The following is a 14,361-nucleotide window of genomic DNA, read 5'->3' on the forward strand; positions in this document are numbered from 1 at the left end:
TAGTTTTGGGAAGAGAAAAACAACTCTGTGTCATCACAGAATTGCTTGGTGATGGGAACTGTAAGGTAGATGAGTTCTCTCCACCCATGAGCAAGTCCTTGAATGAGGTTTTACTGCAGGACTGTTCTTTCTGTTCCTCTTGCACACTGGCTTGTCAATATCTCTTAGGTTTTTAATATGCTACAGTACATCCGTCTCTTAAAACAACAGTTTGATTCCGACAGTCCAGCCACACAGCCAGTGCTAGGGAGGTATTGTTGTCATCACTGCATCTTTAAAAGCTATGCTTCCATCCTTAAGAGCTACTTTGGCAATGGACTAATCTCAGAAATATACTTGGGTCCTGTCCAGCACTGTATAGGAATTCACTCCAGATGAAGATTTATCCCTGTATGGTTCAGATTTTACATGCGTGCCTACAAATAATATCTGTTTCATGCAATATTTAACAGTGGGAACTACAAATTAGACCATAAACTCTTCAGTGCAGAGACCACAAAACTTTTTAGAGCATCAGACACGTTGAGACTTTAAACCCAACCAGGACCACCAGTCATTACCAGTTAGAGGCACAGAGAACAGCTGTAAAAGGAATTCCCTCATTAAACTGAAGTTGCTTTTACCCATGACAGGTCATAAAATCTCAATCTGTGGGAGGGAATGTTTGCCTCTGTGCATGCATGTATCTTAACCATTTTAATTTTCAATGGGAAGATAAAATAGACTGGCTTGCATAAGATACATTATCTTGGTATTAAGCTGCCATTCCCAATCTCTTTTGGAAAACTGGAACAGAGATTTGCTATGTCTCATTCATCACTTTAAATTAAGGCCTTAGTAAAACAATTTTGATTGCTAGGAATCACAAATAGTATCCCTCTTTCCAGGTTAGTTCTTTTTTGCTCATGAAACTGTTAGAATGGGTCTTAACACTCTGAGCCATAGCAGGATGTATGTCAGTGGTTCCACAAGCTCTGGGGAAGTTGCTCAAATATGTTTATAAGGACCTTCCAGGAGGTGCTTGGTGGTGTTGAGCCTGGGAAGATTGTATTGGAATTTTTGTTGCTGGATTTTTGTGGGTTTTATGTTGGGTTTTTAAGTCCACTGACATATTCTTTGATGCTGTTAGTAGTACAATATGGTTTATATTTCCATTGATGTAAAAAAGGTCTTACTAAAAGTTTAGATCTTACTTCACTACAGGTTTATAAGGCTTAGGACTTAAAGTCAGACTTAGTTGCATCTATGCCTCCTCAACACCTAAGAGTAGCCATATACAGCCATGTTGCTATATATACCAAATCACTAATTCCCTGTCTTTAACATCACTTTTGATGGCTGTGAACTCATGAACTTTCTTGTGGATATTCTGAAAAGCCCCATGAATCTGAAGGTTCTAATATTTTAATATAATAAGGTTCAGCAGACTAGCTGTACAACAATTACTGTTGTCTATGGGCCATGGTTTATGACCGCTTGAGCTACAAAAAATTGGCAGTACAGCAACTTGTCTGTGTTAGTCTCATGTAATTCCAGAATTGTTCTGTCTTGCTCTCTTCTGCTTGTACATCTGTATTGCAGTTAATTTCCTTAAAACTGGGAGACTACTCCCTTCTGGAGTTCAGAGTGGCAGGTGATGAAATGCAGACTTCATCTGAACATTTTTATTGGTTCTTAATGGTGGCTTCAAACTAAAGAGGGAAATAATCCTGAGATTTGATTTTGGGGTACTTTATCCATGACAAAGAGCACAAATCAAACATTTTATGGGTGCTAGAAAGATGCTGATGATTCCTTAAGTAGTCTTTGTAGTCTGCCAGGAATTTTAGGCAATTAACTAACCAGTACTACTGTTGACTAGCCAGGCTTTAACACACCTTTTAGAAACCTTTTGGTCTTTTAATGTAAATAGACTTTTGGCAGAGATATATACCCTGTAGATTTTGTAATGTATTTCCTTTTTTCATGTGTTCTATGTTTAATTCAAACAAGCATCTGACATGAAAGCTAAAGATAAAAGTGTAACATAGTACAATTAGTTTCTGTGAAGTCTGGATCACTAATGGAACACAGCTCTTCCCCCTGCACAACTAGCATAATACAGGCCATTTTTTGGTCATTTGTGTTGTACATTAAAAGCATCAAATAGAGTCTTGGGCCTGAGTGAATGGACAGAAAGTTCCTTTGTTTGATAAGGCTGGAAATAATTTCGCTTTCCTGAGATGCAAATGGGTAATTGCTGCAATCAGATCAGAGACATATAACACTTGTAATGTAACCCTTCATGTATTAAGAAAAATAAAGCAGAAATTAGATCAGAGACCAAAAGTATGTTTGTATTTTAAAAGGAAGTTCAGTAAGCTGTTTCTCTGTTTCCACCACCATTACTGTCTGTGTTTCATGGACATGTGTTGTGATTTCATACCAACTGATCTCTGGCACTTTCTGATCAAACAAACACAAGTTCAAGAGTACAGTTTGAAAGCAACCTACTGGATTTGTGTGTTGAAATTCACCGAGCTTCTAAGAAGCAAGTTTGTGAGCATGTTTAGTAAAAGAAAATCTGGTATTTAGTGAAAGTGAAGGAGAAGCATTTATTTACAGTAAACCTTATAACCTCCTTCCTCTTTTTTAATGCTCAGAGTATGGAATTTAGATCTAGATTTGGCTGCAGACTCTACCACTTTCATATGTATGTGGTATGGTGCTCTCGGTTTTTTGGAAAACAAGTTCCAAAATAAGCAACTGGATTTTTGTAGGATTTAGGAGAGCTGTGATATGTGATAACATATTCCCTTCTTTACCCATTATGGATAAAACATACAGCTTATTTTAAAATTGTAGCATGTGTGTCTTTCTGTATTATTTAGGGTAGAGGAATATTTTATTTTCTTATTTTAGATCAACACTGTTTTAAAGCAGCTTGGGAATGTAACAAAGTTAAACAGGATGTTGCCTGTCTTGACAATGCCTCACAATGATAAGTGTGTATTTCAAATCCACTGGTAAGACCCAGTTCATACAACAAAGAAATGCAACACACAGATGCCACATGTGGAACACACAGAGCACAATTCGGGTTACGAATCCTCCTTTTGGTTCCTAAAAATGTCCATTTCTCTACATTGCATTTTCTAAAGCTTTACTTGAGAATAAATATTGGTGTTTCTGGGGGAAGTGTTTCAGCTGATAAATAGGCAGAAAATACTGGTGGTTCTTTTATTTATTTATTTACTTATTTATCTACTGCAGAGTGCTTTGGCTGCTGTTAAACAGTTCAGCTAGATCCAAAGGGATACTGCTAACATGGACTGGTAAACCACCAGCAGTGTTATATCCTCCTGTGTCAAATACCTTGTACAATATAAAAGCTAAAGGTATTCAGATTTATCATTTTCTCAGGACAATTTATAAATAGAAAGCATTTCAAAGCTGAGACTTATTTCTTCCCCTCCTGCCTTTTCTTCACCATGAATAGAGCAGAGCTCTTAAAGCTCTTGACTGTCTGCATGTCCTCTCTTTATGTCTTTTCTGATGCCTTTTTATTTCAATTGCAAAAGTTATAGAGGTAGTCAGAATGGTGGGGACAGAAGTAAATGTGAATCTAAAGCCAGAATATCATTGTCCTTGGTGCAAATAGAATTTAAAAAACAGAAAAATTACATTAAAAAACAAAAAAAATCCACCAAAACACAGCCCCCAAACTATGGAAAAGAATAAATTGATGAGTTTTGAAAAATAACAGTCATAGGAAATAATATATTAAGAATCACATTTCCCTGTCTGCATCTGCATTTAATAAAGTTTAGCATTCCTACTGGGGGGAATATTCCTATTGTGACTTCTGGGAGCAAAGAGAGCAGCCCAGCAAAACCTGTGTCCTCTATGAAGGTCTGCACGCACAACTCCTGACTCCAGGAGCCCACTGAGAATAAAGCTCAGGTAGAAAAGGGAGTGGGTGTCAGGAGATGTCAGAGGCTCTTGTGTGAAGTGGGGAACACTGGAGCAGGGCAGATGTTGGTGGGGAAGAAGGGCACGCAAGAGGAAGCAAGCACCTCAAGGTGGATTTAAAAACGGGAGGACTGACTGATTGTCTTGGGGGAGGTGTGAGTGAATTTGCAGAGGGCGTGAATGGGTTTACTAATGACTTCCTTTCCTGGGCTGATCGAGGTACTCATGATGAGTGAGCTGGCTGCTGGTGTTGACAAGAGATTTCATTGGTACAATATGACCCAGGGCATTTATGGAGCTGCTGTACCCCCATCTCTGACCTAAATTACTTCCCAGATGCGAGGCAAACAAACAATCGCTCAGACTGGTCTCATGTTCTTTATGGCTTCACTCTTCAATACTCACTCAGCAATAGGCAGCTGGTTCCATTTGCTTGGCTTAGAGGTTCTGACACCAGTAAAAACAAAAGAAAAACAAAAAACTTTTAATCTTCCAGCAATGAAATACACAGCTGACTTAAATAAATGAGACCTGTTGGAGCACCCTTGTTTTCTACAAGCCTTTTCTCAGAAAAAGCATTGTTTGGGAAGGTCCCCTCAAATTGCAGCAGGGGTCTGGTGTAGCAATTAATCCATGTGATAGTTTCTTCATCAAGAGATCTCTTTCAGATCATGTCTGCTTTGATGATTATTCAGCCCAAATCCTTTATCTCCTTTACAGTTATTTTAACCTCTCTGAAGACCTGCCAACATACCCACTTTAGCAGCCAGTGATGTTATGCTGCTTTTTTTTATTGGCATTCAATTTCAAGGGTTGACAGACAGTAAATACGAAGACTTCTCTTTACTGTTCTACAGTAATTTGTTCTGCAGTTGTAAATAAGTCTCTCTTGTTCTGCCTCCTGCTAAACAAAACTCACTATTTTTGGAATAAATTCAGCAAACAGAAGATTGTTCCATTTTATGTAGCTGCCATTGAGTAGATATTACCATATCTGGGTTGTTGTTTGTTGGGTTGGTTTTTTTCTTTTATTTTTATGGCAAATGAAGCAACTTATTTCTGAAAATACTAGTTTGTTGTGGATTTTTTTTAAGGTAGATCTATTACATTTCCAGAAGCATTTTTTTTCAAATATATTGTATTTCCATATGGACATCTCATGCAAGCCTGGAGGACAATCACAAAGTCAAAGAACTGTCAGGGTTGGAAGGGACCTCTGGAGATCTTACAGTCCCCAAATGAATGATTTCTAAAGATCTTAGGATATCCTCTTGGACTGTAACAAAGCAAGCTACTAATCCAAATAGTCAAAACATTTTCATTCTGTATTTTTCTTTCTCTCTGGTAGACACCTTGCATTTCCAAGACTGAAAATCAGCCTCAAGGACTTGCAACAAGCGTCAGGTGGGGACAGACACCCATCAATCAGTCCACGCCTTGGGACACTGATGAGCCTCCATCTAAACAGATGAGGGAGAATGAAAACCCAGGTATGTCTCTAATCTTATTTGTAATTCTACCAGGGAAAATCGTTCAAAGCAAATTCAATGCACTATCTCCGTTTGCCTCTGTAAATTAGACTTCATTTTGAGCCCTTTCTTTTTTTTCTTTAGCAGGGGTTTTCCCTCATTGTAAAGACCCCTCAAGTTTCTTCTATGCTGGGGCTGATATGAATGTATTAAGATGCTGCAAGTTCATTAGAGTGGGTTTTTTTTTAACCTTCTCTGCCTTCACTAGGGGGAAAGGCACTCTGTAATACTTTAAGACTTCTTTTATGTCCAGAACTACCTGAAATGATTTCCAGCTTCCAGACACATATCATACATTGTGCTACTATGCCAGACGCCTAATTACAATGTCTTTGTAGTGGCTGGAGCACCATTATTATACACACAGAGTGTTTGTCAGGGAGCCGTGAAAGCACAGTGGGAAAAGAGGTTAATTTTCTTGGAAGCGTGCGCTAAAGCTGCATAAAGTGCAAAATACATAAAACCGCAAACATGCCGCATGTCACCTGACGAGTATTTTAACGATTGTGCTCACATCGCTGCAGCAATTTTATGCACTTACTGCTTGGGAATGGCTCCAGATCCCAAGCTGCTTTAGGTACTGTGCAGCGGGGCGTGTCAGCGCCATCCATGGGTCCGGGAGGGGAAGGATGAGGGTGTCGATGTCTGTTCTCCCCCATGCCAAGCCCACCGCCATTGCCGGCCTTCCTTCATGCCACAGGTGCAGCACCCTGGGTCACCACGGTGGCAGCGGGCAGCCAGCCCGCCCTCATCACGCACTCCTACGGGATGACTCAGCCGCCCACCTTCAGCCCGGCCGCCAACGTCCAGGCCCCCGTCATCGGCGTCACACCCTCCCTCCCGCCGCACGTCACCCCCCAGCTCCCGCTGATGCCAGGCCACTACCAGCTCCAGCCTCAGCCCTCCCAGCCCCTCAGCAACATGGTGGTCAACCTCCAGAGCCAGCCCTTGTACACCAACAGCCAGCCCCTCAGCATGTCCTCCATGAGTGGCGTGGGCCCAGTGGCCCACCCAGGCCCCGGGGCGGTGGGCAATGGCCACCTGGCCTGCCCCATGCTGCCGCCGCCACCGCCAGCCCTGCCCTCGGCCGCCCTGCCCAGCAGCGCGCCCGCCACCAACGGGCAGGCGGCTGCCCCGCTGCCCCCCAACGCGGCCGCGGTGGGCGGCCCGGACAACACCAACGGGGTGCAGATGCTGCGGACGATCGGCGTGGGGAAGTACGAGTTCACGGACCCCTGGCACCCCAAAGGTAAGGCGGGTCAGCTCGGCCTCCTCGAGCGCGCCGCGGGGGCGGGCGGCGGCTGACCCTCGGCATCCCTGCCGCTCTCTGTGGGCCCGCCAGCCACGGCGGCCGCCTATGCGCTTTTCTAAAATGCAGAGCTTTTGTGAGTTACTGACGACAAAAAGCAGCGTGTTAACAGGAGGTACGACAAGCTGTGGGCGAAATGTAGTGAAAATCAGCTTTCAGGCCCATCAGCTAAGCCAGGGGTAAAGAAACTGTCATCCCATGCCTCTCCCTGTGAAATCCACCCCGTGTTTCCATCCGACCGCTGTTCTCCTGGCTGCAGTTGTGCATCTGCCACAACAATGACCACTTTCTTCAGCCCTTGTCTTCTCCCCACTCTGGTAGGAGCTCAGACCAAACACAAGCCAAAGTTGACTGCAGCTGAACAACCCAACATGTTCAGCATTAAGGGGAAAACTTCATTACCAGCTTCATTGGGCTCAAATGCTGCAGAACACATGAGTGAATAGTCATGAGCGTTCTGAGACGTTGACCTTTTCTGAAGAGTACTTGGTAAATAAGCCCCTCTGCCGGGTCACAGTGGAATGTTATTTCCAAGTATCTTACCCCAGACACTTCAAAACTACCAATGCTCTGTGTGCCGAGTTTCTAATTACATTTGCAGGGTTTTCCCTTCCTTACAAATCACGATTCGGCCACATGTACAGGTAAAGCAAAATGGAGTTTACGAAAATATTAATGCAGACCTATCAGCAAAATCAATTAAATTGATTTTGTAAAAAAACAGCACCTTCATTAAGTCTGTGATATTTTATGTATGCATTTGTATTCAGACACAATCCATGTGTTAATTATTTATTTGGCACGAGCTATTAAGTTCTGTTGTGTAGCTCTGAATTAAAGACAAGGAATCTCTATTAAAAATGATTAGTCCAATAACTCTTCCTGCTCTTTACATAAATTGTACTTTGGTATGTGTAAACCCTTACTTATCAAAGTTCCCTTGAAAAGGAGCTCAGATACAATCTCAGCAGTACTTTTGTAAAACTAGATATTCGGATTGCTTTTAAGTTTTCAGCTCCAAATCCCAAATATGATGAGGGCTCTTGGTGGATGATGAGCTTCTGAATTTTTCTTTGAGCTCTCTCTAGATGGGCTTTAAATGCCACCAGTCCAGTTGGGTAGCCAAAAATTAACCAACAATTATAAGACTATTGTTAATTTTTTCCCTTTAAAAAGGAAGAAAAAAAAACAAAACCAAAGTCCACAAAAGCAATTTGTCAGGTCACGTTTACAAGTTACAAACCATTGATTTTGTAGAAGGAGAGTGGGGAGAGATTTATTTTCTAATCCTGGTAGACTGAGTTCTGCTGGATGTCTCTCTCCTCCATAGGAGGTATTTGTCTTCTAAGAGGCATCATCTCCACTTTCCATAGCCACCTATCCCAATTTGCTGCACTGGGTACTCAGATGCATGATCAAATTAACACAATTTAAAGGATTACTTGGTGTCACTGGAGACATGTGCAAATATACAATACAAGGGAAAACACATAAGCTTAAACCACTTTCACGGCAGTAATTTGATCACATATCTGAGCCCTAGTGACACTAACCTAGTGAGACAAATGAGCACGTCAGTGACTGCACACTTGAGGTTAAGAATACTCCTAAATGCCTCGCGTGCTTAGGGCCAGCAGCATGAGCTGTTATTTACTCTTCCTCCATCAATTAACCTTCAGCAGATCTCTGGCTAGCAGATGAAGTAAACTTCAAATCTAAGCCTAAGTAAAAAGATTGTAAAATATTTAATCAGTCTTTAATATTTGATTTACAAATTCTTAGTCAGCCTTCTTGCTTAACCAGCTGTAAACCCTGCTCTGGCCTAATAGCCCAAGCACCCCAGAGACCAGTCAGCCCAGGAGATGTGCATTAAGGTGCAGAGCGGAGTTCATCACTGGAGGATGCAAGGCATACCAGACCTAGATCTGCTCCTGTATTTGGAAACTCCTGTACCTAGGAGAAGGATCATAAGCAGAATATTAGAACAAGCAGTATTTCTTATCCATGGCAACTGCTGACACGCTAGCTGTACTGTACCTCATAAAATGCAGGCTAGACAACTGTTTTTCCAGGGATTAAGGAGCTTCTCTGTGACCACCAGCTATTGAGTTATTCCCGTAGTGGTTAAAAGCAAACAAATAGAATAGAATGAAGCATGCATATACAAATGTCTCATAAGCAGGATGTATTTTATAGAGATAAAGTAATCCCTTCCTCTCTTTGTAATCTAAAAAGCCCTTACATCTAAAGCTGTAATTCTTCATGACACACCTGAAGTTGGACTTGCTTGTTTTGAATGAGAGAGAAACAGTCAGGGAAGGGGAGATACCTGCATGCTGAACCAGACCTTAAAATCTCACTAGAATAAGATACTTAATATAAACTTGGTGAGTTTCAATGTGGCTTGATTTTATAATTATGTTTTAGTTTCTGCCCTCAGGGATTTCCGTCTCGAAAAACTGAGTCTTACATGATAGATACCTTTCTCTCCAATAATGAATGGAAACTAGGAGACAGTACTAAGCTGTTCAAATATACAAGTTCAAACTAGTTCCCTACAAGTTTCATTTAAATATTCTCTCTCTTTCTTGGGCAACCTTGGCCAATATTATAATAAGGGCCACTGCTAATGGCCTTGAGATCTATCTCATTATCCTGTGGAACTCTGAATTATTATTTCACTTGACAATCCAGTCTTGTCCAGGTTTGAATAATTGCCCAGCTTTCCCTTAAGTGAAAGAACAGTTCTTGCTGGTTAATATGATAGGGTTTCTTATATTTTTAGATTTTCTTAGGGAGCTGATTTGAAACATCATGTTTTATTTCCCATAATTATCTTTCCTTTGGCTGTGTACGTGTTTGGGCCATTATATCCTGTGTTCATGCAGAACCAGGTTTCTTACTCAGCTGTTTCTAAATACATATAAACAAATAAGTTACAAAAAGTTAAAGGCACTGCAAGTGTGCTGTCTTATTTGCAATAGGTCAAGAGATCTCACATGACTGAAAGAGTCGTTTCCATGGCTCTGCAAAAAACACATTTTGATAAAAAGAATCATGATACAAATCAGATACATCATTCCCCAATGTTACAGCCAATTTTTACCTAATTCCATTGAAACTATTTGTAAGAAAAATTGTGCATGGATTAGAGAATTTTCCTGGTCAGGATGGGTTATATTCTTTAAATACAAGTTAACTTTAGCTACATGCTCTATTTACTTAGTGAATTTATAAAGTTGTTAGATTACAAGAGCATAAATAAAGTTTCCGAGGAATTACTGCTTTTAGCAATGTATGAAGAACTGTAGAGCTGCCTTGTGGAGTGCATGGAGTCTTTTACCACATACAATGAACAGTTTTGGGAGGCATCTGCTTTGGCCTATAGTTTCCCTCTGGATAGGATATATGCAAAATACTCCTAGGTGACTTCAAAAGCTATGACACCTTAATACAGACATGTAACCAAATATTTTAGGACGGAACCAGCACTTGCTTTCAATCCATGTCTTAAATCTTGGTCTATAAGATAAAGTGCCTGAGCAATTAATAAAGCAGAATATTCAGAAACATAAAAATGTTAATTGTAAGTGTATTCAGTGAAAATCCGCTAAAGTTCTCATAGCCAAATTTTTATGTGGCTTCTGCAGAAAATGCAGAGTTGCAAAGAATATTCAAACATATTTTCAGGATCTTCAGGCTACATGATGTGGCCAGCACAAATTGTCACTTGTACCATGTGCCTGCAGGGAAGAGAGAAAATCATCTCTTCAACTTCTGACACAATATACCAGTGTCCCATGCCATGGCAGAGTGGCAGAGACCAATGTCTATGTGCCTGCCAATCCAGCTGAGCAAAACAGGGAGGAATTAATCAGTCTGACAAAGAACTGGAAGAGATTGGTTTCCTTGAAGAAACTGAGTATCTAAGATTTAGTCCTTGACTGTTTCCTGGGGCAGTATGCTTCTTGATATTCAAGACTTGTAAATCCAAAACTGAGCCCTTGGTGGATACCTCTGACATATGCAGAACATAAACACTCCAGCTTGGACTCTGAGATCTGTTACACATTTGGAAATATGCTCCCTTCATAAACTTGATATATTTTGAAGCATAGTTTCTAACACAAAAAAATGAGGAAAATACAGTACTTTATTGCAGTACTTACTCCTGCAGTGTAAAATTAACCATGAACATCATGGGGCTTAATTTGTGGATGTTCATGGAAAATACTGATGTTCGTTTCCATAGTATTTGTGTTCTATTATTCTTTCTTTTGCAGTCCTTAACTAGTGGGAAAAGAAAGCAGATGCTAATTAGTGTTCAGAGTGTAATGACTGTAGAAACATAACAATATCAGAAATAAAATCTGAATGTTAATCCTTGTAGCACTAATTTAACACTTCATTTTCAAGCATCAGCAAATAGCATGAACTAAACAATAACAAAACTACAAACGAATACTGTTGCATCATCACTCATTGATTGTACCTTTCACACTTGACTTTATTGCATTGGAATTCTCATTAGGCCTCAGACAATATTTACTTTCCTTAATCATGAATAGTAACAAGGCAGAGTACAACATTTTGTCAATAACTATCAAGTTTTTCTTCAGAAAAGGCTGAATTTTCAGAAGTATTTCATCTTGACCTGCATTTCTGTGAGCACACCTAGTTCTGGACATGAATGCTGGGGGGTGGAGGGCGTTTGAATTCTTCATGAAACCTAACATTTGTAATTCTAGAAACATTAGTTAAAGGATATTGTATGATGAAGGGTCTTGAAAGCTTCTTTTCCATTCTCTGCCTTACACCAGAATACATGGCCTGTGTAGCCTTAGGAAAATCTCCCTTTTGTCTAGAAAGGTAGATAAATAGATTATTAAAATTATAGACATAAAATGATACGTAAAATTGTATGGTGTCTATTTACATGTATATATGGATATGTATGGGGAAGGAAATCTACAATAGGAATAACTGCATTCTCTCCAGTTGTTTGTAGGAGTTAGGTTAGCATGGAAGTGTTAGCACTGTGCATGCCTCTTACTGTGTTTCCCTTAGAACAGTGAGGATTTCCTGGGTTGGCCTAAATGGTACCAAGGTGCAGATGAGTAGTGGTCATTTGTAAGCTCAGCTTGATAACAATGCATAAGAGTTCACAGAATCACAGAATGCTTGAGGTTGGAAGAGCCCTCTAGAGGTTGTTTGGTCCAGCCCCCTTGCCAAACACGGCCCTGTAGAACTGTTTGCCCAGGACAATATCAGATGACTTCTGGACATTGTCCATCTGGACTTCTCCCTCTGCAAGGATGGAGACTGCACAAACCCCTGGGGCAAATGTCAGTGACTCCGACAGTAGAAACATGTTTCCTCATGTTCAGAGGGAGCTTTCAATGTTTTAGTTTGTGCCCAGTTCCTCTGGTTCTGACAGTGAACACCACGAAAAAAGCCTGTCTTCAACCTCTTTGTGCCCTCCCTTCAGGTGCAATTTATATACATTTATGTAATTTCAATCTATATACATTGATGAGATCCCACTGAGCCTCCTTCTCTTTTCCAGAGTGAACAGCCCCAGCTTTCTCAACCTGTACTCCTAGGAGAGGTTCTGCAGTCCCTTCGTTATCCTCTTGGTCCTTTGCTGGACTCTGCAGTATGTCTCTCTGGATTGAGGAGCCCAGGAGTGGACATACCACTTGAAATGATACCTCACTAATGCTGAGGAGAGGGGCAGGGCCACCTCCAGTGACCTCATGGCAGTACTTGGCATAATGCAGCTCAGAATACCACTGGCCTTCTTAGCAGCAAGAGTACACTGCTGGCTCATGTTTTAGTTTTCTCATGCACAGTTGTGAACTTAAAGCAAACAGGTCCTCTAAAATCAAATTTTTATCAATATTGGTTACCCTCTTCTTCCATTAAAATAATTCTGACAGGACTGAGAAGTTGATGAGGGATCTAAGCCATCACTTGAGTGAGAATGAAATACATTTCGCCTTTCTGTGGTCCAAGCAGGGTATTTTCCATAATTCCTGTCCTTTTAATGTCACTGTCGGTCAGTTTGTGACAGACAGAGATTTACTGCACTGAAGACTCAAAGAGGACTTGTAATTGTCCTAGAATATCGCCTTGCTAAACATACATCATAAAAAAGGTGATTGAATTATCTTTTGATTGACATCTCTCAGTATGTCAGTGACTTGAGATTTCCATGTTTCAACTAGAGGAGAATCTTCTCAGCATCACCATTATTTTATGTGGGTTATCATAAAAAAGAAATTGGGGCGTTGCTGAAGTGAGTCAAAACTCCCTGAAACTGCTTTTAAAAGTCATCTGGTCCCTGCTGCTATTTTCTATACCTCTGGTTTTTAAATAAATGTCAGATTTGCAACTGTAGTTTATCTGTCTAAAATACAGAGCTGAAGAACTTTGATTTTACTGTTGCATGATACTATGTCATCATTTGCAGATCTACCTAGTTAATTAGACAGTGGTACATTTGAAGTTGTCTTGAGTTCCTTCTCACCCTGTAGTTGTAAGATATGGTTTGCTTAGAATGTGGTTTCTTACTAAATATAGTTTTGTCCATGACAGTGGCCGTCAAATGCATTCAACATAAGTCTGAGAGGCGGCAGAGTTCTGTTGAATTACTATTTTCTCTCCCATCCACACAACACTATATTCACAAAGTGCAAAATTTCTTGGGGGCTGGATGATAACCAAATTCTAGGATCTCTTTTGGCACAGAATACGTAAGTGCCAAATTTTTATAAATAAAGAGCAAATATTAAGCCAGGCTGCCTGTCCATCCATATATCCATCCATCCATCCATCCATCCATCCATCCATCCATCCATCCATCCATCCATCCTTCCAAATACTGTTCCAACAATCCCTTGCAGTTAGCTGAAACTGCATTTGGATGTTCTAAAAGTTACTAATTGTCCAAAACACTTGCAGAGTTGCCATTCTCCTTTCAGAACTCATGTTTAATATCTGTTTTCAGGTTTAATATCTATCTCATGTTTAGTATCTGTTTTCAGGTTTCTCTGACCTTGTCTTCCCTTGGTCCTCTGTCTTCAACTCTTGAGACATACTGAGATGCAGCCCTTGTCTGCATCAATCCCTTTGGGTGCAATGGGAAACATACCAGTTCCCTTTCACTCTGGCCTCCTGTGCCTGGAGCCACTTTAAAGCTGCCTTTCCTGAGCATTCAGTTTGGTCCACAAGTTTGGCTTTCCCCAAAATTTCCTACTAAGATTTCTTCTTCACAGCAGCATAATTCCACTTTTGATATCATGACTTAAAATGGACAGTCAAGTTATAGCTGCTACAGTGTCAGCAAAGAATGGGGACTTCACACTCAATCCAAGTTCAACAAGCTAGATCCATCCAGAGCCAGACTCTGCATTTATGTATATAAGTAAATGTTCCCAAAATGGGCTATTCTGTGACCTCTGGAGATCTCCAGAGAAGCAGATTTATTAAACTGCAAATGGATTTTGGTTTCCTTACAAGAAAGTGGAAATGCTTTTTTTCCTAATCAGCAGTCCTCCATGGAGCAGAGTC

General features: G+C 40.6%; 1 protein-coding gene across 5 annotated transcripts in view; it reads left to right on the forward strand.

The window, feature by feature from the left end:
• The window catches only part of KLHL29 (kelch like family member 29), a 322,996-nt gene that overhangs the window by 180,061 nt on the left and 128,574 nt on the right, over nt 1–14,361 (forward strand). For all 5 annotated transcript variants that reach the window (XR_004496530.1, XM_019006045.2, XM_033513078.1 and 2 more), the window contains 2 exons: nt 5,300–5,441; nt 6,181–6,729. Coding sequence is in view for 4 of the 5 variants with exons in the window: in XM_019006045.2 (XP_018861590.1) it covers nt 5,300–5,441; nt 6,181–6,729 (691 nt within the window). In the remaining variant the exon portion in view is untranslated. The remainder of the gene's footprint in view (nt 1–5,299; nt 5,442–6,180; nt 6,730–14,361) is intronic.

The sequence above is a fragment of the Parus major genome, chromosome 3, assembly GCF_001522545.3.
Source record: "Parus major isolate Abel chromosome 3, Parus_major1.1, whole genome shotgun sequence".
NCBI lineage: Eukaryota > Metazoa > Chordata > Aves > Passeriformes > Paridae > Parus > Parus major.